Source organism: Equus caballus, chromosome 6 (genome assembly GCF_041296265.1).
Source record: "Equus caballus isolate H_3958 breed thoroughbred chromosome 6, TB-T2T, whole genome shotgun sequence".
Classification (NCBI taxonomy): Eukaryota; Metazoa; Chordata; class Mammalia; order Perissodactyla; family Equidae; genus Equus; species Equus caballus.
Window position 1 is genome coordinate 52,265,930 of NC_091689.1, and position 16,057 is coordinate 52,281,986.

General features: G+C 39.7%; 1 protein-coding gene across 1 annotated transcript; it reads left to right on the plus strand.

Moving 5' to 3' along the window:
• Window positions 1-1,022: 1,022 nt before the first annotated feature.
• Window positions 1,023-13,991, plus strand: LOC106783269 (basic salivary proline-rich protein 3-like). The gene is made up of 6 exons (XM_070270345.1): window positions 1,023-1,264; window positions 9,781-9,902; window positions 10,150-10,251; window positions 10,833-10,868; window positions 11,749-12,743; window positions 13,898-13,991. The coding sequence occupies exons 1-5, from the start codon at window positions 1,023-1,025 to the stop codon at window positions 12,723-12,725; spliced, it is 1,479 nt and encodes a 492-aa protein (XP_070126446.1). The 3' UTR covers window positions 12,726-12,743; window positions 13,898-13,991.
• Window positions 13,992-16,057: the final 2,066 nt, after the last annotated feature.

The window sequence follows — 16,057 nt, forward strand, 5'->3', positions numbered from 1 at the left end:
GGCAGAAAATATACAAGATAAGCCTGAAGTCTTCTGCAGAACCAGAAAGTAATGAAGGGCTCATTAAAAAAAGGGGGGGGGGAGACAAATCTCCTGTGCAGAATAATTTCAAATAACTTACATAGATACCTCGCCCTCAAGGAGGTGAAAGATAACACTTCACTCCTTACACTACAAAAGGCAGGGGCAAAGCATAACTTCACAGTGGAGAAACTTTGCAGACACTGTCTCAACCAAGTGATCAAGGTCAACATCAATAGCAATAAATTATATTAATAGTATGTACTTTTGATATGGTGTGATTAAATGGCATGTTAACTTTACCTCTGCGGTATTCCTAGCCAAAAATCCCACAACCCCAGTCTAATCAAGGAACAACTATCAGACAAATCTCAACTAAAAGACATACTAAAAACATATTTGACCAGTGCTCTTCAAAACCAACAAGGTCATCAAAAACAATGAAAATCCTAGAAACTGTCACAATCAAGAGAAGCCTAAGGAGACCTGACATCTAAATGCAATGTGGAGATGTGACATCAGCATCATGGAGTTGTGAGACTCCTTTTGTTTCTCCCATTCAATCAACAACCAGTAGGACAGTCCTAATTCAACAAAGTTTCCTCTGATCTACACACCAGGATATAGGATGGATCCACATATATATAACATCTGAATGTGGGTGGAGTAGAATGCACAGAGAATGTGGAACGAGGAGAAGAGCAGAGGCAGTACCTGTGACCCCAGACCCCCAGCCATAGCAGCTGAGCCCACAGCCCCAGCAAACCTGTTAGCAGCAGCAAAGGCAGGGCCTGCAACCTCGGCCCCCCCAATGGTGTTGGTGTACACAACTCCAGCACTACCCCCAGCTACACTGGTGTCCACACCCCCAGAGAACCCATTAGCAGCAGCAGAGGTGGCACATGCAACTCTGGCCCTCCAGTTGCAGCCACTCCCACAGCCACAGGGAACTGGAAAGCAGCAGAGGCGGGGCCCATGACCCCAGTCCCCCAGCCACAGCAATGCCCCAAACTCCTGTCCTTCTACCTGCACCATTGGTGCCTGAGAACCTGACAACGTTGAATGCAGGAAAAGCATCTATGAATCTAGCTTACCCCCCAAGCTGCCCCTCTCCCCGCTGCGGAGGAAGAGCCTGCAGCCACAGCAACACCGGCAGCAGCAAGGCGCCAGTGATCCCGGGAGGCAAAGCAGCAAGGACAAGTGCACTGGTGACACCTCTGACAGAGGCTGTAGAGAGTGGAAAGTGAAGGCTGTCAAATAAAGTCAGAGGCAGCACAGGTAAGAGAAACCAAAAAACTATGCTGTAGTGCTACCTACTGGAAAACAAAAGACAGACCTCTAATTAGCAACGTATTAAGTTGTTAGAATCAATGTAAATACAGTTTTACCTAAATAAGAAAGGTGTTCGTTACTTCAAATGCACTGGCAGAAGAACAACACATCAAGCACCATGGAAAATCATGGTAACGTGGTATCACAAAAAGAAAATGACAGTTCTCCAGAGCAAACTTAAAGCCTTGGGAAGATTGTGATCTAACTGATAGAGGAGTCGAAACAGCTGTCATGAAGAAACTCAACAATTTACAAGAAAACTCAGAAAAGCAGCTCAATAAGCTCAGGAATAAAATTAATGAAGAAAAGGAGTAGTTTTCCAAGGACACTGAAACTCTAAAAAAGAACCAACAGAAATTCTAAAGCTGAAGAACTCAATAAATGAGATGAAGAATACATTAGAAAGCATTAGAAATAGAGCAAACTGTATAGAAGCAGCAATTAGTGAGCTCCAAGACAGATATCTAGAAACGATTCAGGTGGAACAGGAGAGAGAACTAAGATTTTTGAAAAATGAAGAAAGTCTACAAGAAATACTCATCTCCATTAGAAAGGGCAACATAAGGATAATGGGTATCCCAGAAGGAGGAGAGAGGAAGAAGGGAACAGAGAGTTTATTTAAAGATATGATAGCTAAATGCAATGTGGTCTCACGGATAGAGTCCTGTAAGAGAAAAGGAACATTAGATAAAAACTAAGGAAATATGAATAAAGTAAGAGATTTACTTAAAAACGATATATCCATATAGCTTCATTAATGGTAACAAATGTACCATAATAATATCGGAGAATAAGAGAAACTGGGAGGAGGGTATAGGAACTTTCTGTACTATGTTCATAAGTTTTCTATAATGTATAGCTGTTCTAGAAATAAAACTTTAAGAATGAAAAAGGACAGATGCTAGGCTCTAGAGTACTAGTGGATGAGATTTCAGTCCCTAACTCATTAGCACTAGGCATTTAAAACTGCCTCATGTTCTAGGGCCAAGGAAAGTCTATGAAAGAAAAACTTATCACATTCAAATATCTTGTCCACAGACTACGAGTCACACTTACCAACTGGTCTCTCCAATTTGTTAATTATATTAATATCCCTAAATAATTCAGTTGTGTACCCTCATCCATCTAAAAGAATGGGAACTCTTACCACGAAGAGAATATACTATCCTCTTGCTTGAAACAACTCAAGTTATCACTACCTCAAAAAGAAATCAGAAATGTAAAAAGTCTCATATTTGGAATCCCGTTTCTGTGAGAAAAATGGGCTTATTGTGTTTTTTATTTAGTTCTAGTTTGTTTTTGGTATCGATACTTCAACATAACTATCAGAATGTAGTCATAGGAAAATGAAGACGACAAAATAAAAACTGATAAATGTAACGAAAGGAAGCTTTTCTTAGAAGAAAAGTTGAGGAATTTATGATGGGTTTGTGAGTAATCTAGGGAAAAGCAAAAATCTAGAGGCCAGGATAGACACATGTGAAAGGAAAAAGGAGGTGAACCTGTATTTAATTATTCAGAAAGAAGAAATTGAAAAGGGAGAGATATTTCACTCTTTCTAGGTTCGAAAGGGTGACTGAGTTTCAAAAAAAACAGATGAAAGTCAGGGACTGTTACATAAAATATTTATGCATGTGAGAGAGAAAAATCAGGAAAATCAGTCAAAATAATAATACGTGACTTTCAGATTGACACATATATTGTACATAAAGATGCAAGTATTTCCAGGGTGTTAGGGAAAAATCATCAGGATATTTGAAGAGTTAGATCTCTGAAGGTAGAAGTGATGAAAATGAGATCTACTAAGGGAGGGGGCGTAGGAAGACTACAATATGAGGTCAAGGTTTACGTTAGGTTTTGTTCTAATAGAATAATTCCTAAGTGGCATTACCCACAGTGGGGTAAAGACGGACAAAATGGCTTTTATAAGAGCCAGAATTTATTGACTTCCTATCTCTCACAGTGAGGAATCCACAAATGTAATCAAGAAGAGTATTTTTGGGGAAAAACATATCTGAGAACTTGAACACAAAAGATATATTAAAAGAATGAAAGTATCTCACTCCAGACAATAGTGTTAGCCACAAGATATTAGAAAAGGAAACAGACCACATTTAGAAATAGGTGAAGATTGTTATATATTACCTGGCTATTCCTAAAATGAGTGGGGTTCATGAGAGGAACCCTAGAGGAATATCCAACAACCAGGAGAAAAAGGATGCAGCCAACAGAAATTTTACTCACGGCCTGGAATAATCAGAAGCAGAGGGAAGATAAGGTCTTAAGGAGCAAATGGCAAAGGCATTGGGTCTCCCCAGGCCCTTTGGGATTAAAGACCAGAAGCTTGTTTGCTAAATTTTCTGTGGTTTGGGTTGATCCTATGATCTTATTAACTCTCTGAACTCTTGAAATGTAGGACATATGAAAGATGACTTGTGATGTCCTGAAGGGACAACACTATTGCAGGGAAAGACAGCTCCATCATGACTATATCCAAGCTTCAGCGTGAGGGCCTCCAGTCAGCAATGAGCAGAATAAATCTTGGTAAGAATTAATTTGTAAATGAATTTACAAGAGCAAATGAATTGATTTTGGGGTGATAATTTCACTCTAAATTTGATAATGGAGTGTTATATCCATATTCAAGGCATTTTCAACATTGGGCATTGTAACATTATAACACTGTGCATTGTAACATTTTAGCATTAAAAGCATTTGACATCATTTCCTAAGCTCTGCTGAACTATTTTAGACCATTTGGACAGGAGCAATTTGGAACAGAAAGGAGAATAAGAGGAAAACTTCAGCCAACTATAGAATTGGGCCCTGAAGCTAATTTAATTAGCTCTTCTGGCCAATTTAAGAGCCTTCTAGGGGTAAAAGTTTAAGTGTCCTCCAGTAGTTCCCATAGAAAATAGAAGAAAGCAGTGTGTGGTATTAGAAGAGAGCTCTCCTGAACATGGGTTGGCACTAGTCTCCTTTCCTAAGAGAGGCAGGCCGGCACCGGTCTCCTCAACTGAGGGAAACAGACCCCTGGTTGATCACAGGTTGTGATGATTACCCTAAATGGGTTATAGTAGAACAAAGACCTAGAGAATGTTAGAGAGACTTATCTCCCAGTCTTCACACTTCAGCAGAAGGATGAAAACCTCCATTCCCCAGGTAGAGAGTGGGAGAAACACTACTTATTTCTGGCTCTAAGTTATTCATACATACCTAATCAATGGGACTGAGGAAACCACTGGGTACATGAAGTTCAGCTCATCCTGAATTTTCTCTAATCTTTTCCAAGTGATTCTTCCAGGGGAGAAATATCTTTTTTAATCACTCATACAGTCAACTTCAACTTCCCAGGACATATTCTATCCTAAAGAAGGAAGGCCTCTCATCTTGGGAAGTAATTTACATTCAGAGATACTATATCTGATAGCCCATTTCGGGATACAAGAAACATCATTTCTCCAGTTCAGCCTTATCCATGTTAAAGCTGATACTTTTCAAATATGTGTGATACCTGAGACTGCTTCTCAATTGGCACCACTGTTGAGAGAGAGATGTGCTGTTTATTGCCCCCTTTAAATCTTCAATAAACTTTTTCTAAGTTCCTAGCAGGCTGAGAAGCAGATGTTAAAGATGCCACCAGGCCAAGACAGAAGCAGAGATGATTGTTGATGTTCCTTTTGGATGAATGAGTGGGTAGGAATATGTCCTGTAAAATGAGAACATAATCTCTTGAGCACAAAATGGGATGAGGCATAACAATAAGAAAGAGACATCTGACAGAATGTAGAGTGTGTTCTTACTTATTGGTTGGTCAAGAATATCTCAGACCACTCTTTTTGTCTGTACTTTTAGTTAAGAAAAGAAGAAAGAAACTCAACTATAAACATTTCAGATGAACATCCCATATCCCAGCAAGAATAGTGACCCTGCTTGTTGCATGTAGGGTGTTTAGCCTTATACATGCATTGCAGTATTGGGCATTTGACAGAGAAGATAGTCTTGAGCCCTTTATTACAATGTTTGCAAAAAGCACTTATCTCTCTAAAATATTGGAACCACTTATCTCATTTTCTCATTTATTATTTTACCTCTGGTTTGTAGTTGGATTTTTAAATTTTTTGTTATTGCTATATAAAAATTGTATACTTTTATACAGTCCTGTGTATCATTCTTTTGCTTTATAGTTTCCAGTTCAATACCATGTTTGACATAATTCTGCCATTTAAATGCTGTCTTAAACATAATACTCTTCCAACTTGAGATTGTAAAAATTAAACTCAGCTCTGATTAGGATAACACGGTTAAATGTCAGTTTTTAGTTAGGCTTACAATTCTACCTCAAGTTAGTTATTCTTGTTCATTTTAATTAATATTTATAACTTTAAATGAAGAACTTGGGTAAAAAATATATATAAAGTGGGTAAAGGAGCTGTCAGCCTATCATTTTTTTAACTCGTAAGATTATTACTAATATTTGGAAAATTGCCCCAATATTTTTCACCAGCAACTAATGTAGTTTTTCCTTGATATGTCTTGTACAATTTAAGGTTAATTCAAATATGTTTTCATTAATATATATTGAGTGACATGTTAAGTAAGTACATTAAGTGATTTTTTATATCGCAAAAAGTTAAATTGTAATTTCAAACTATATGACAAAGCTATAGGAATCCAAACAGTATGGTATTGGCATAAAAACAGACACAGAGACCAATGAACAGAATTGAGAACCCAGAAATAACCCATGCATATATGGTCAACTAATATTTGACAAGGGAGCCAAGAATACTCAATGGAGAAAGAATGGTCTCTTCAATAAATGATGTTGGAAAAACTGGATACTCACATGCAAAAGAATGAAATTGGACTCTTATCTTACACTCACAAAATTAACTCAAAATGAATTAAAGACTTAAATGTAACCTTGAAACTGTAAAACCCCTAGAAGAAAACATAGAGGAAAGCTCCTTGACAATGGTCTTTGCAATGATTTTTTTTGGATAGGACACCAAAAGGACAAGCCACAAAAGCAAAAATCAACAAGCGGCACTACATCAAACTAAAAAACTTCTGCACAGCAAAAGAAACAATCAACAAAATGAAAAGTCTACTTATGGAATGGGAGAAAATATTTGCAAACCAGATATCTGATAAAGGGTTAATATCCAAAATACATAAATAACTCATACAACTCAATAGCAAAATAACACAGAATCTAGTTAATAAATAGGCAAAGAACCTGAATAGACATTTTTCCAAAAAGAAGACATACAAATGACCAACAGGTTCATAAAAAGGAGCTCAGCATCATTAGTCATCATAAAAATCAAATGAAAACCCAATGATATATCTCCTCACAACTGTTAAAATGCCTATCGTCAAAAAAAAAAAAAAAAAAAAAAAGAGCTAAGAAATGCTGGTGAGGATGTGGAGAAAAGAAAACCCTTGTGCACTGTTGGTGGAAATGTAAATTGCTGCAGCCACTATGGAAAACAGTATGGAGTTTCCTCGAGAAATTAAAAATAGAACTACTATATGATCCAGCAATCCCATTTCTAAGTGTATCCAAAGGAAATGAAATCACTATCTTAAAGAGACATTTGCACCACCATGTTCATCGTAGTATTAATCACAATAGTCAAGACACGGAAACAATCTATGTGTTCATTGATGGATGAATGGATAAAGAACACACAATGGAATGTTATTCAGCCATAAAAAAGAAAGAAATTCTGACATTTGCAACAGCATGGATGAAACTTGAAGAAATTATGCTAAATGAAATGTCAGATACAGAAAAATGCATATTGTATGATCTCACTTACATGTGGAATCTAAAAAACCCAAACTCATAGAAACAGAGAGTAGATTGGTGGTTGCCAGAGGATGGGGGAAATGAGGAGATGTTGGTCAAAGTGTAAAAACTTCCAGTTATAAGAAGAATAAGTTCTGAGGGTCTGATGTACTGTATTGTGACTATAGTTAACAGTACTGTACTGTAAACCCGAAAGTTGCTAAGAAATTAGATTTTAAATGTTCTCACAATAACAATAACAGCAAATATTAAAAAATTTCCTGGGCATCTCTGAAAAATGGAAAATGACCTGTGACAGGAATAAAAGTAGATCACCCTTAGAATTTTCAACAATAACACCCTTTGCCAAAGAAAAATGGAGTAACAAATTAAAGATACAGAAAGAATAAAATGTGATTTTCTGTCTGAAAAATTATTATTCCAGTAAAAAGAATAATGAAACTGTTAACTAAGGAAATGTCGTTTTCATGGGCCCTTTCTGAAGAATTTACTGGAGAAAGATTCTCAGACAGCCAACAGTCTTCTCTTTCATACCCTCTATTTTTGTTGTGTCTGGTGAGTTCATAGCTGACATTTATTCTTTCACAACACACTACTCTCTTTCACTCATCTCATCACTGACATTTGGGAAGCTTAGTGAAAGACATGAACTGAGTGATATTTTGCAGAATGCCCTGCTCTCTTCCGGTACTCACCAAGCCAAAGAGAAGCCTGCCTTCCATCAGGACTGCCCCTTCTGCAGCCACCCACACAATGTGAATAAGTGTGCCCAGTACTCCCCTCTCTTCCTTAGTTCTGACCCTCCTTTCCTACCTGAAGGCCTGCCATAAGCCCCCTGGTCAGGACTGATCATCTCCAGTTTCTCTTCCATAATAATGTCTGGAGAAATAACAGTCACTCCAATAAAATAAGGGGAACTATTAAGCCCAAGAAATTAATCTCTTCTTCCAACAAAGCCCAGCTCGAACGCTTCTGCTTTCCCACATACCCAGAGAAGAATTGCCAACTGCTAATATATTCCACATTCTAGAATATATCCATAATAATGCAAGGAAGAAAACACCAGTCTGCCTGGTCACCTTGCAAAGGCAATGTTATCTGTAGCAAACACCATGGTATTAGAAAGCCTTCCTTTAATATTACCTGTAACAATTCAGAAAGAGCCAAATCCAGACACTCATGTGCATAGCACAGGATCCACTCATCCACATTGCTCAAGGGCCTGTCTTTAGGGTTTCCGGCCACACAGACTTCCTTGTGATATTCCAGCCAAACTGTCTTCAAATTCGCACTAGCCCTACACAAAATGGAACAATAACATAAGACCTACACTAGTTCTGAAATAACTGGCAGCTGATGATACTGACTAATCTTGATCTTCACTGACTGAGAAGGATGACCTGGCAACTGCTGAATATAATAGAATGATCAGCAGCTGAAAAGGCAACCAATGCAGATGACCTAAAAAGATGTTTATGGAAACACAGTACCTTCTTGCCAAATCTTACAAACAAAAGGCAACAAGGCTAGTGAAGACCAGACTAGCCCTTGATTTAGATGATTAAAGAAATTCTCCCAAAGTGCATAGCAAAAAAAAAAAAGCTAGATATAAAATGAAAAATAAACAGAGAGAATTGATTCATGAGATAAAATGTTAATGTATAAGTTTCAGAAGGAAAGTGGAGAGAAATGAGCGTCTGAGTACTGTGAAGAAAAGTCCCTGTGTTGAAGAAAAATCTGAGAAAACATTCCAGCACAGAAACTACCTGAAAGTTAGAAGATTAGTGCAGTGCAATTGAGGCTTTGAAGGGGTATCAGACTATATTATTGGAGTGCATAATTGTAGCCACTAGTTTATCAGTGGGGGTGGTTAAATATATCTCTTAGAAGTAATAAGGCCTAAATTGAATCTTGCAGAAGATTCTAGAAAGAGGAAACAGCAGACAGAAATCTTGGAGACGTAAATTAACATGATTCATTCAAGAAACTATGTATTCAATTTGTTTGGATCTAGAAATCCTACGTTGGATTCTGTGTCGAATTTTGCTCTCACTAAATATCATAATCCCCAAGGATAGTAATAAGAATAGAAAGTTTATTTCACCTGTGTTCTACAACACCAAGACTTCCCTGATTAAAACCATATGCAGAGAATCTTGGAGGATCTCTGGGGCATGAACAGTCAACCTTCTGTCATCTGTGTGAGCCCAAGTGTGTGTTTTCCTCATACATTTCAAAATTAAACCGAAATGATCTCTATATCATCAAAAATATTAGCTAAATATCATACCCATAGTTACACACACAAACAATACAATGGAAGAAGAGAGAAACAATCTCACCATCAGACTGAATATCAAATGATGAAGGAACATTTCTAATATTTGCTCTGACTGCTTGGACACGGTTCCTTCCAAAACAACCCAAGTCACACGTTGTACCTATTAAGAATGAGACACTAACAACATCCTATCCACACCATCCCACTGGGCGAAGTCCCACAAAGAAAGAAGGGATGTACCTGACCTGACCTGACCTAGTCTACCAGGTGATGAGGTCCATCCAGTGTGGAGCTCAAAGACTCCATTGTTCTGCTTGTCTTTATAAAGGAAGCCACCTGGGTTCTCCCAGCACAGAGTTGGGAGCAACTCCAGAGCTTCCTCCAAGATGCTGCTGGTCCTGCTCTCAGTGGCCTTGCTGGCCCTGAGCTCAGCTGAGAGCTCAAATAGTGGTAAAAACCAAAAAGGGGGTGGGGGCTGTTGTGACTCTGCTTAGGGCTCAGGAGATCATCTGTAGTGAGGAATGGTGTGGGAGGGGAGACAAATTAGAGGAAAAAGGAGGCTGCATAGTTCTTAAGATAAGGATAAGGCCAGTAATGTCCTCATTTCATGCCAAGGCCTTATATTTTATTTAAAGTGCAGCTGGAACCCAAGAAAGAATTTGGCAGGGGAATGACAAGGTCATATTTGCGTTTTTAGAAAATTCTGACCGTGCTGTGAAGGATGCGTTGGAAGATGGCAAGACTGGTACAGGGAAGGCCAGTCGTGAAGATGTTATGGTAATCAAAGCAGGCAGTGGATGTAGTGGCCTTGCTGGGAATGCCATATAGATGAAGATAAACACACAGCAGAGCTATTTCAGAGATAGAGAAGAGGATATGAAATTTCTCTCTCTCTACATAGCAATATAGAGACACCAGGACCTGATGTTCTCATTTTTCTCCCTCCCATATTTAATATTTCAATGTGCTGTGAGCAATACGTGGAAGATTATATCCAAATGTTTATCCCTGGTAGCCCGGCTTTGAGAAAGCATGTTAACGTAAGTAAAAGTATTTAATGAAGAAAGAAGGCCGAAGTATACTAAAACATGAAATACCTCAGCACTTAGCTTAAATTAACTTCAGCGTTTGAGGGATCCTAAGGAAGATAAAAAGGTCCTTTTCTATTTTGAGTTTGTGGTTGACACTCAGCATAGTAACAACCCTGCCGCTCCCTTACATGTTGCTCTCTTTCTAAAGGCATCACGGACCATGGCTGACAAGTTAACTTAGAGTCCAGACAGATAGTGGTTGGCAGGGGTCCTTTCTCTGTAGAACAAGTGTGAGCTCTAGCAGATTTGGGACTTAACTTTTCACTTCATCTTGTGCATCTTTTCCTAGATGTCAGCGACGAAGAATATTCTGCCCTCATATCAGGTAAATCTCAATTAATCCTCAATATACATTCCTTCCATTCTCTTCTCAAGAACTTTTCAGTTCTCCCATGTCTTATTACCATCATTTTCCTGTCAAGAATTGATTAACGTTAATACCCCTAGCAATATAGGCAATCATCTACCCAACCTTGATTCTGGGGACTGTGAGCAGGACCTCAACTTGAATAACAGAGATGTGTCTGGGCTGGATGACAAAAGGAGTGTGCTACCTGTTCTCTCAGGCCAGCAATGACTGCTGAGAGGTGACAGACAGAGGGCAGGAGTCCTAATTCTGACTCCTCCATCCCATTGAGAACCAACCCCTCAACTGCTCCTGCTTCCCCAATGTTACTCTCTGGTTTAAGCAGTAGTGCAAGTAAGAGTCTTGGTCCCTTTACTCCATGTTTCTCCACTCAGCTGTGCCCCTGTAGCTGATAAAAATTTGCCACAGTTATTTGGTGAATCCGTGTGGGCCATCACTTTGTCTTTCTCTCTCTCTTAGTATTTCTCTACCCAAATCGTGGAGCCTGAGGCTTCCCCATGGAGCCCAAGTGGCCAGACAGAAGAAGCACATTTGTCAAATTATGTCAGTGGCCTGAAATGTAACTGGCAGCATAAGTGACATTAATCCCTTTGCTTTTCCTCTACACTTGGAGACATTCTCTGGGAATTCTAAGATATCTAAGACCTGCTTTTTCATCAAACTTAAACTCACATGTTTGTCTCATGAGCAAAGAACTAGAACTTCAATATTACTAGTATGCTGATGAAGAGGACTACTGCTAAAGGAAGTAGTGGGCAAGGGGGAGGTGGGAAGTTGAGGGGCAAATTCTGGGAAAAAGGGACTGTTGCGTATATTCATCAGAGTTCAATCTGAGAAGGGAGGCCTCCATCACTAAGTCATCTATTCTTGCGCCATATCCATGCAGACATAAAGGAACAAAGCCAGAACCCAAATCAGAACCATCAGAGACCAGCTCCCGGAGGACGCCCGCCTAGAGCCCCTTCCGACGGCGGAAACCCAAATAACAGCTCCCAGGAGCGACCACCCCGACCAGGCGGAAACCCAAATAACGGCTCTCAGGAGCGACCACCCCGACCAGGCGGAAACCCAAACAACGGCTCCCAGGAGCGACCACCCCGACCAGGCGGAAACCCAAACAACGGCTCCCAGGAGCGACCACCCCGACCAGGCGGAAACCCAAACAACGGCTCCCAGGAGCGACCACCCCGACCAGGCGGAAACCCAAACAACGGCTCTCAGGAGCGACCACCCCGACCAGGCGGAAACCCAAACAACGGCTCCCAGGAGCGACCACCCCGACCAGGCGGAAACCCAAATAACGGCTCTCAGGAGCGACCACCCAGACCACAGGGCAATCAAAATCCTCCTCCCCCACCTCCTCCTGGAGGGCCCCAGGGACCACCACCCCCACCAGCAGGACCTCCACCTCCAGCTCCTCCTGATAATGGAAACCAAGAGGATGCTCCTCAGGACAGAGGACCCCAGGGAGGAAGAGGCCCAGCAAGATCCCCTTCTGAGGGTGCTCCTCAGCAGCAACCACCCAGACCACAAGGCAATCAAAATCCTCCTCCCCCACCTCCTCCTGGAGGGCCCCAGGGACCCCCACCCCCACCAGCAGGACCCCCACCTCCAGCCCCTCCTGATGGTGGAAACCAAGAGGATGCTCCTCAGGACAGAGGACCCCAGGGAGGAAGAGGCCCAGCAAGATCCCCTTCTGAGGGTGCTCCTCAGCAGCAACCACCCAGACCACAAGGCAATCAAAATCGTCCTCCCCCACCTCCTCCTGGAGGGCCCCAGGGACCACCACCTCCAGGAGGCCAGCCACCCCAGTAATATGGAATTCAATGACAGGTATGATTCTATTTCACTCTCCATCAAAGGCCCTAACGCCTACAGTTCTCAAACTTCACTTTGCCAATGAATCAACTGGAAACATTGAAATGGGATAGTCCTAGGGCCCGTTTCTAAAGATTTCTCTTCAGATATTCTAGAATAGGGTCAAGACTTTATTTTTAACAAACTGTCCAAGGAAATTTCAATTTTGAGAGACACTGCCATAAGTGGGCTTTTTTCCCATGATTACCTGTCTTAAATGGGCTGGTAATGAGGAAGTAGAGCAGTGTCCTCCCTTTGGTCCTCCCCTCTGCTCCTCCTCAGGCTCAAAGACTTCCCATCTCAAGTTTCCACCTGACTACTCTACTCAGTCCTGCCTCACAGTAGGCTTCTTGGGCCCAGTGTGCCTGCTAAATACCACTTTAGTTTTATGCTGTTAAATGTTATCTAGCTTTTAAAATATTTACTTTTAAATTAATATATGATCAAGGTAAATAAAATTAATAGAATGGTATGAAATTAAATCTTAAAGGCTTATCTCTTCCTATCTCCCCACTTCCCTCCCCCAAAGCCAACACTGTTAACCCTTTGAACATCCCCTTGGAAAAATTTATGCTTATATAAACATAAATTAATACTTTCTGCAAATGGTATTATAATTTATATGCAGATTTATTGTCCTCATTTCATATAAAATATTTCTTAGAAAGATTTCATTTTAGGTCACAGAGATATATGGCTCTATGTGGTCTTTTCTTGGATTTGTTTTACAATTGTATACTATTCCATTGTGTGGCTGTGCCAAGATTTCTTTAGCCAACCCTGTCAATGGACATTTTGGTCACTTTCCATTTTTTCCAATTGTAGCATATGTGCAGTGACCATCTTTTTAAATATTTCTTTGAACATTTTCAGTAACAACCAAAAGATAAACAACCTAGGAATAATCTCTTTCATTCATCTTGCAAGCAACTATTTAGAGCACATTATCTCCTAGGTGCATAAAAACAGGAAACAAAAAGAAATTAGGAAGGAACAGGCAGAGGGAGCAGGGGAGAGGGAGAAAGATGGGCTCTCACCTACTTCACTTCAGTAACACCAGCAATGGATTAGAAACTACCTGCCATGTCTTGGCTTCTCTCTCAACTTCCCTTTTTGTTTGTTTGTTTCAGAAAATGAATATGAAGATAAGTGTCCTTCAGAAAGCCTTCACACTGGAACAATGCAGTCTGTCTTCAATATGCCAATAAAATAATCAGCATCCAATTTCTGAGTGCCATCTCTCATTCTGGGTGTTTGTGAGTCTGGAATTTGAGGGTTGTGAACACAGCACAGGACCATCAAGACCCCTTCTCATTGATGCTTCTGGCAAGCTTCATCCTGGGCCACTTTCCTAGAAAACACTGTTGCTCTGTTCTTTCTTTGGGAACAGGAGTAGATCTCTCCTCTTTCTCCCTGCTATCACCTCCTCCCTCCCCCGGACACGTTTATTCACAAGCCAGCTGCCAACTGAAAGAATGCCAGTCTTCCTCCCTTCTCTGGATGCTACATCACAAATACTATTTCTCAACATCGTATTTCAGAGCTTTGACTGAAATTAATTTTAAAGAGACAAGGAAAATATAACAAATGTGAGGAAGTTGCATTGGCTGATAGAATTCTTGAAATTTACAAAATAATTTATCCTGCTCGCTAGGGAAGTGAATATGGTTCTAGGCCTCTGTTGCCCCTAAACCACTATACCCTGTTCTTTCATTTTTATCACTGCTCAATTCTATTGCACATTAGGCCCCCCACATTCTTTAACAAAACCTGGGTGGATTTCATAAAGGAGGTGGCATGATGTGTTTTAAAATAGAAGCAAGAAATTTGGAGTCCTTCAGTCATGTGTTGAAGTCCTAACTCTTTTTCCTCCAGCTCTGGACTTTTAGCACGCTACTTAAACTCTCAGAGCCTCAGTTTCCTCTCTGTAAAATGAGGGTGATTATAATACCTACCCTAAGGGATCCAGAGTAACAACATAAGGTACCTAAACACCTCACAGAGATTGACCCCCTCTCCTCCTTATAACTGTTTTAGGGAAGAACAGTAGACATGAAATTGTAAGGAATTAAATCCTCCCAAATTAAAATTTTTCCAATTGGTTTGTCAAAAGATCTAATCACAATATTCTCAGACAATGTCTGTTCCAGATTTTAAAAGGAAAATAAAATAAATCACTGTCTCTCTATCTCTATGTTTTTTTTAAAGAGTGGCCCTGAGCTAACATCTATTTCCAATATTCCTTTTTTTTGCTTCTCCTCGAAGCTCCCCCCCACCCAGTACACAGTTGTATATTTTAGTTGTAGGTCATTCTAGTTCTGCTATGTGGGATGCCACCTCAGCATGGCCTGATGAACAGTGCTAGGTCCATGCCCAGGACCAAACCAGTGAAATCCTAGGCCACCAAAGTGGAGCATGTGAACTTAACCACTAGCCACAGGGCCAACCCCCTGTCTATGTTTTGTTTTTTTTTTTTAGCATTTTCTGTCTTACCATTCTATTTGTAAAAGTCTTTTTAGTTTTTTGTTCTGAGCACCTACTAGTCTGTTGTGTGTATTGTCACACATTTAATATTGACTTTACGTCATGATAATTTGAAATAGAAAGTCTTCTTAAACTTCTACCAGATCAGGAAAGTGTTAATTAATATAATGAAGCGTTGCTTACATAATATCAAAGTTGGTCCACCACCCAAAATAAAGTATCTAGAATAAGAAAACATTAAAAAAATATTTTAACGGATTCCTAAGCTGGCTTTTAGACTAAAACAAAGAAAGAGACAAAGTTCTTAAAATTCTAATAAAGGAAAAAGAACGTAAAACAATACAAACTTCAGAAATGGAAACGAGAAATTAACTCTAGGTGCGTAGATTTTAAAAATAAGAAGAAAACATCATGTAAAACTCTATTCTAGTAGAATCTTTAATTAATTAAACATTAATGTGAATTGATGTAAATTACAAAATTTGACCCTAGAAGTTTAGGAAAAGTTGAATAGGAAAAAAACACAAAAGAACTGGAAGAAGTTGATAGGACACCTATCACTGTTACCTCCAACATCAATGGATGTAGCAAATTTTAATATCTAACTTTTTATGTCATGGAAGAACACATAATTCTTATAATATGTAAGTTATTCTCAAATATCGAAAAGGTTAACAAGTTTCTAAATTCATTCAGTTTGGATCACAAAACAAGATATATAGACCTGCAAAAATATTTCGAAGATATCTGTATTCCCATGTTCAGAGCAGCATTATTCACAATAGCCAAAAGTGGCAACCACGAAA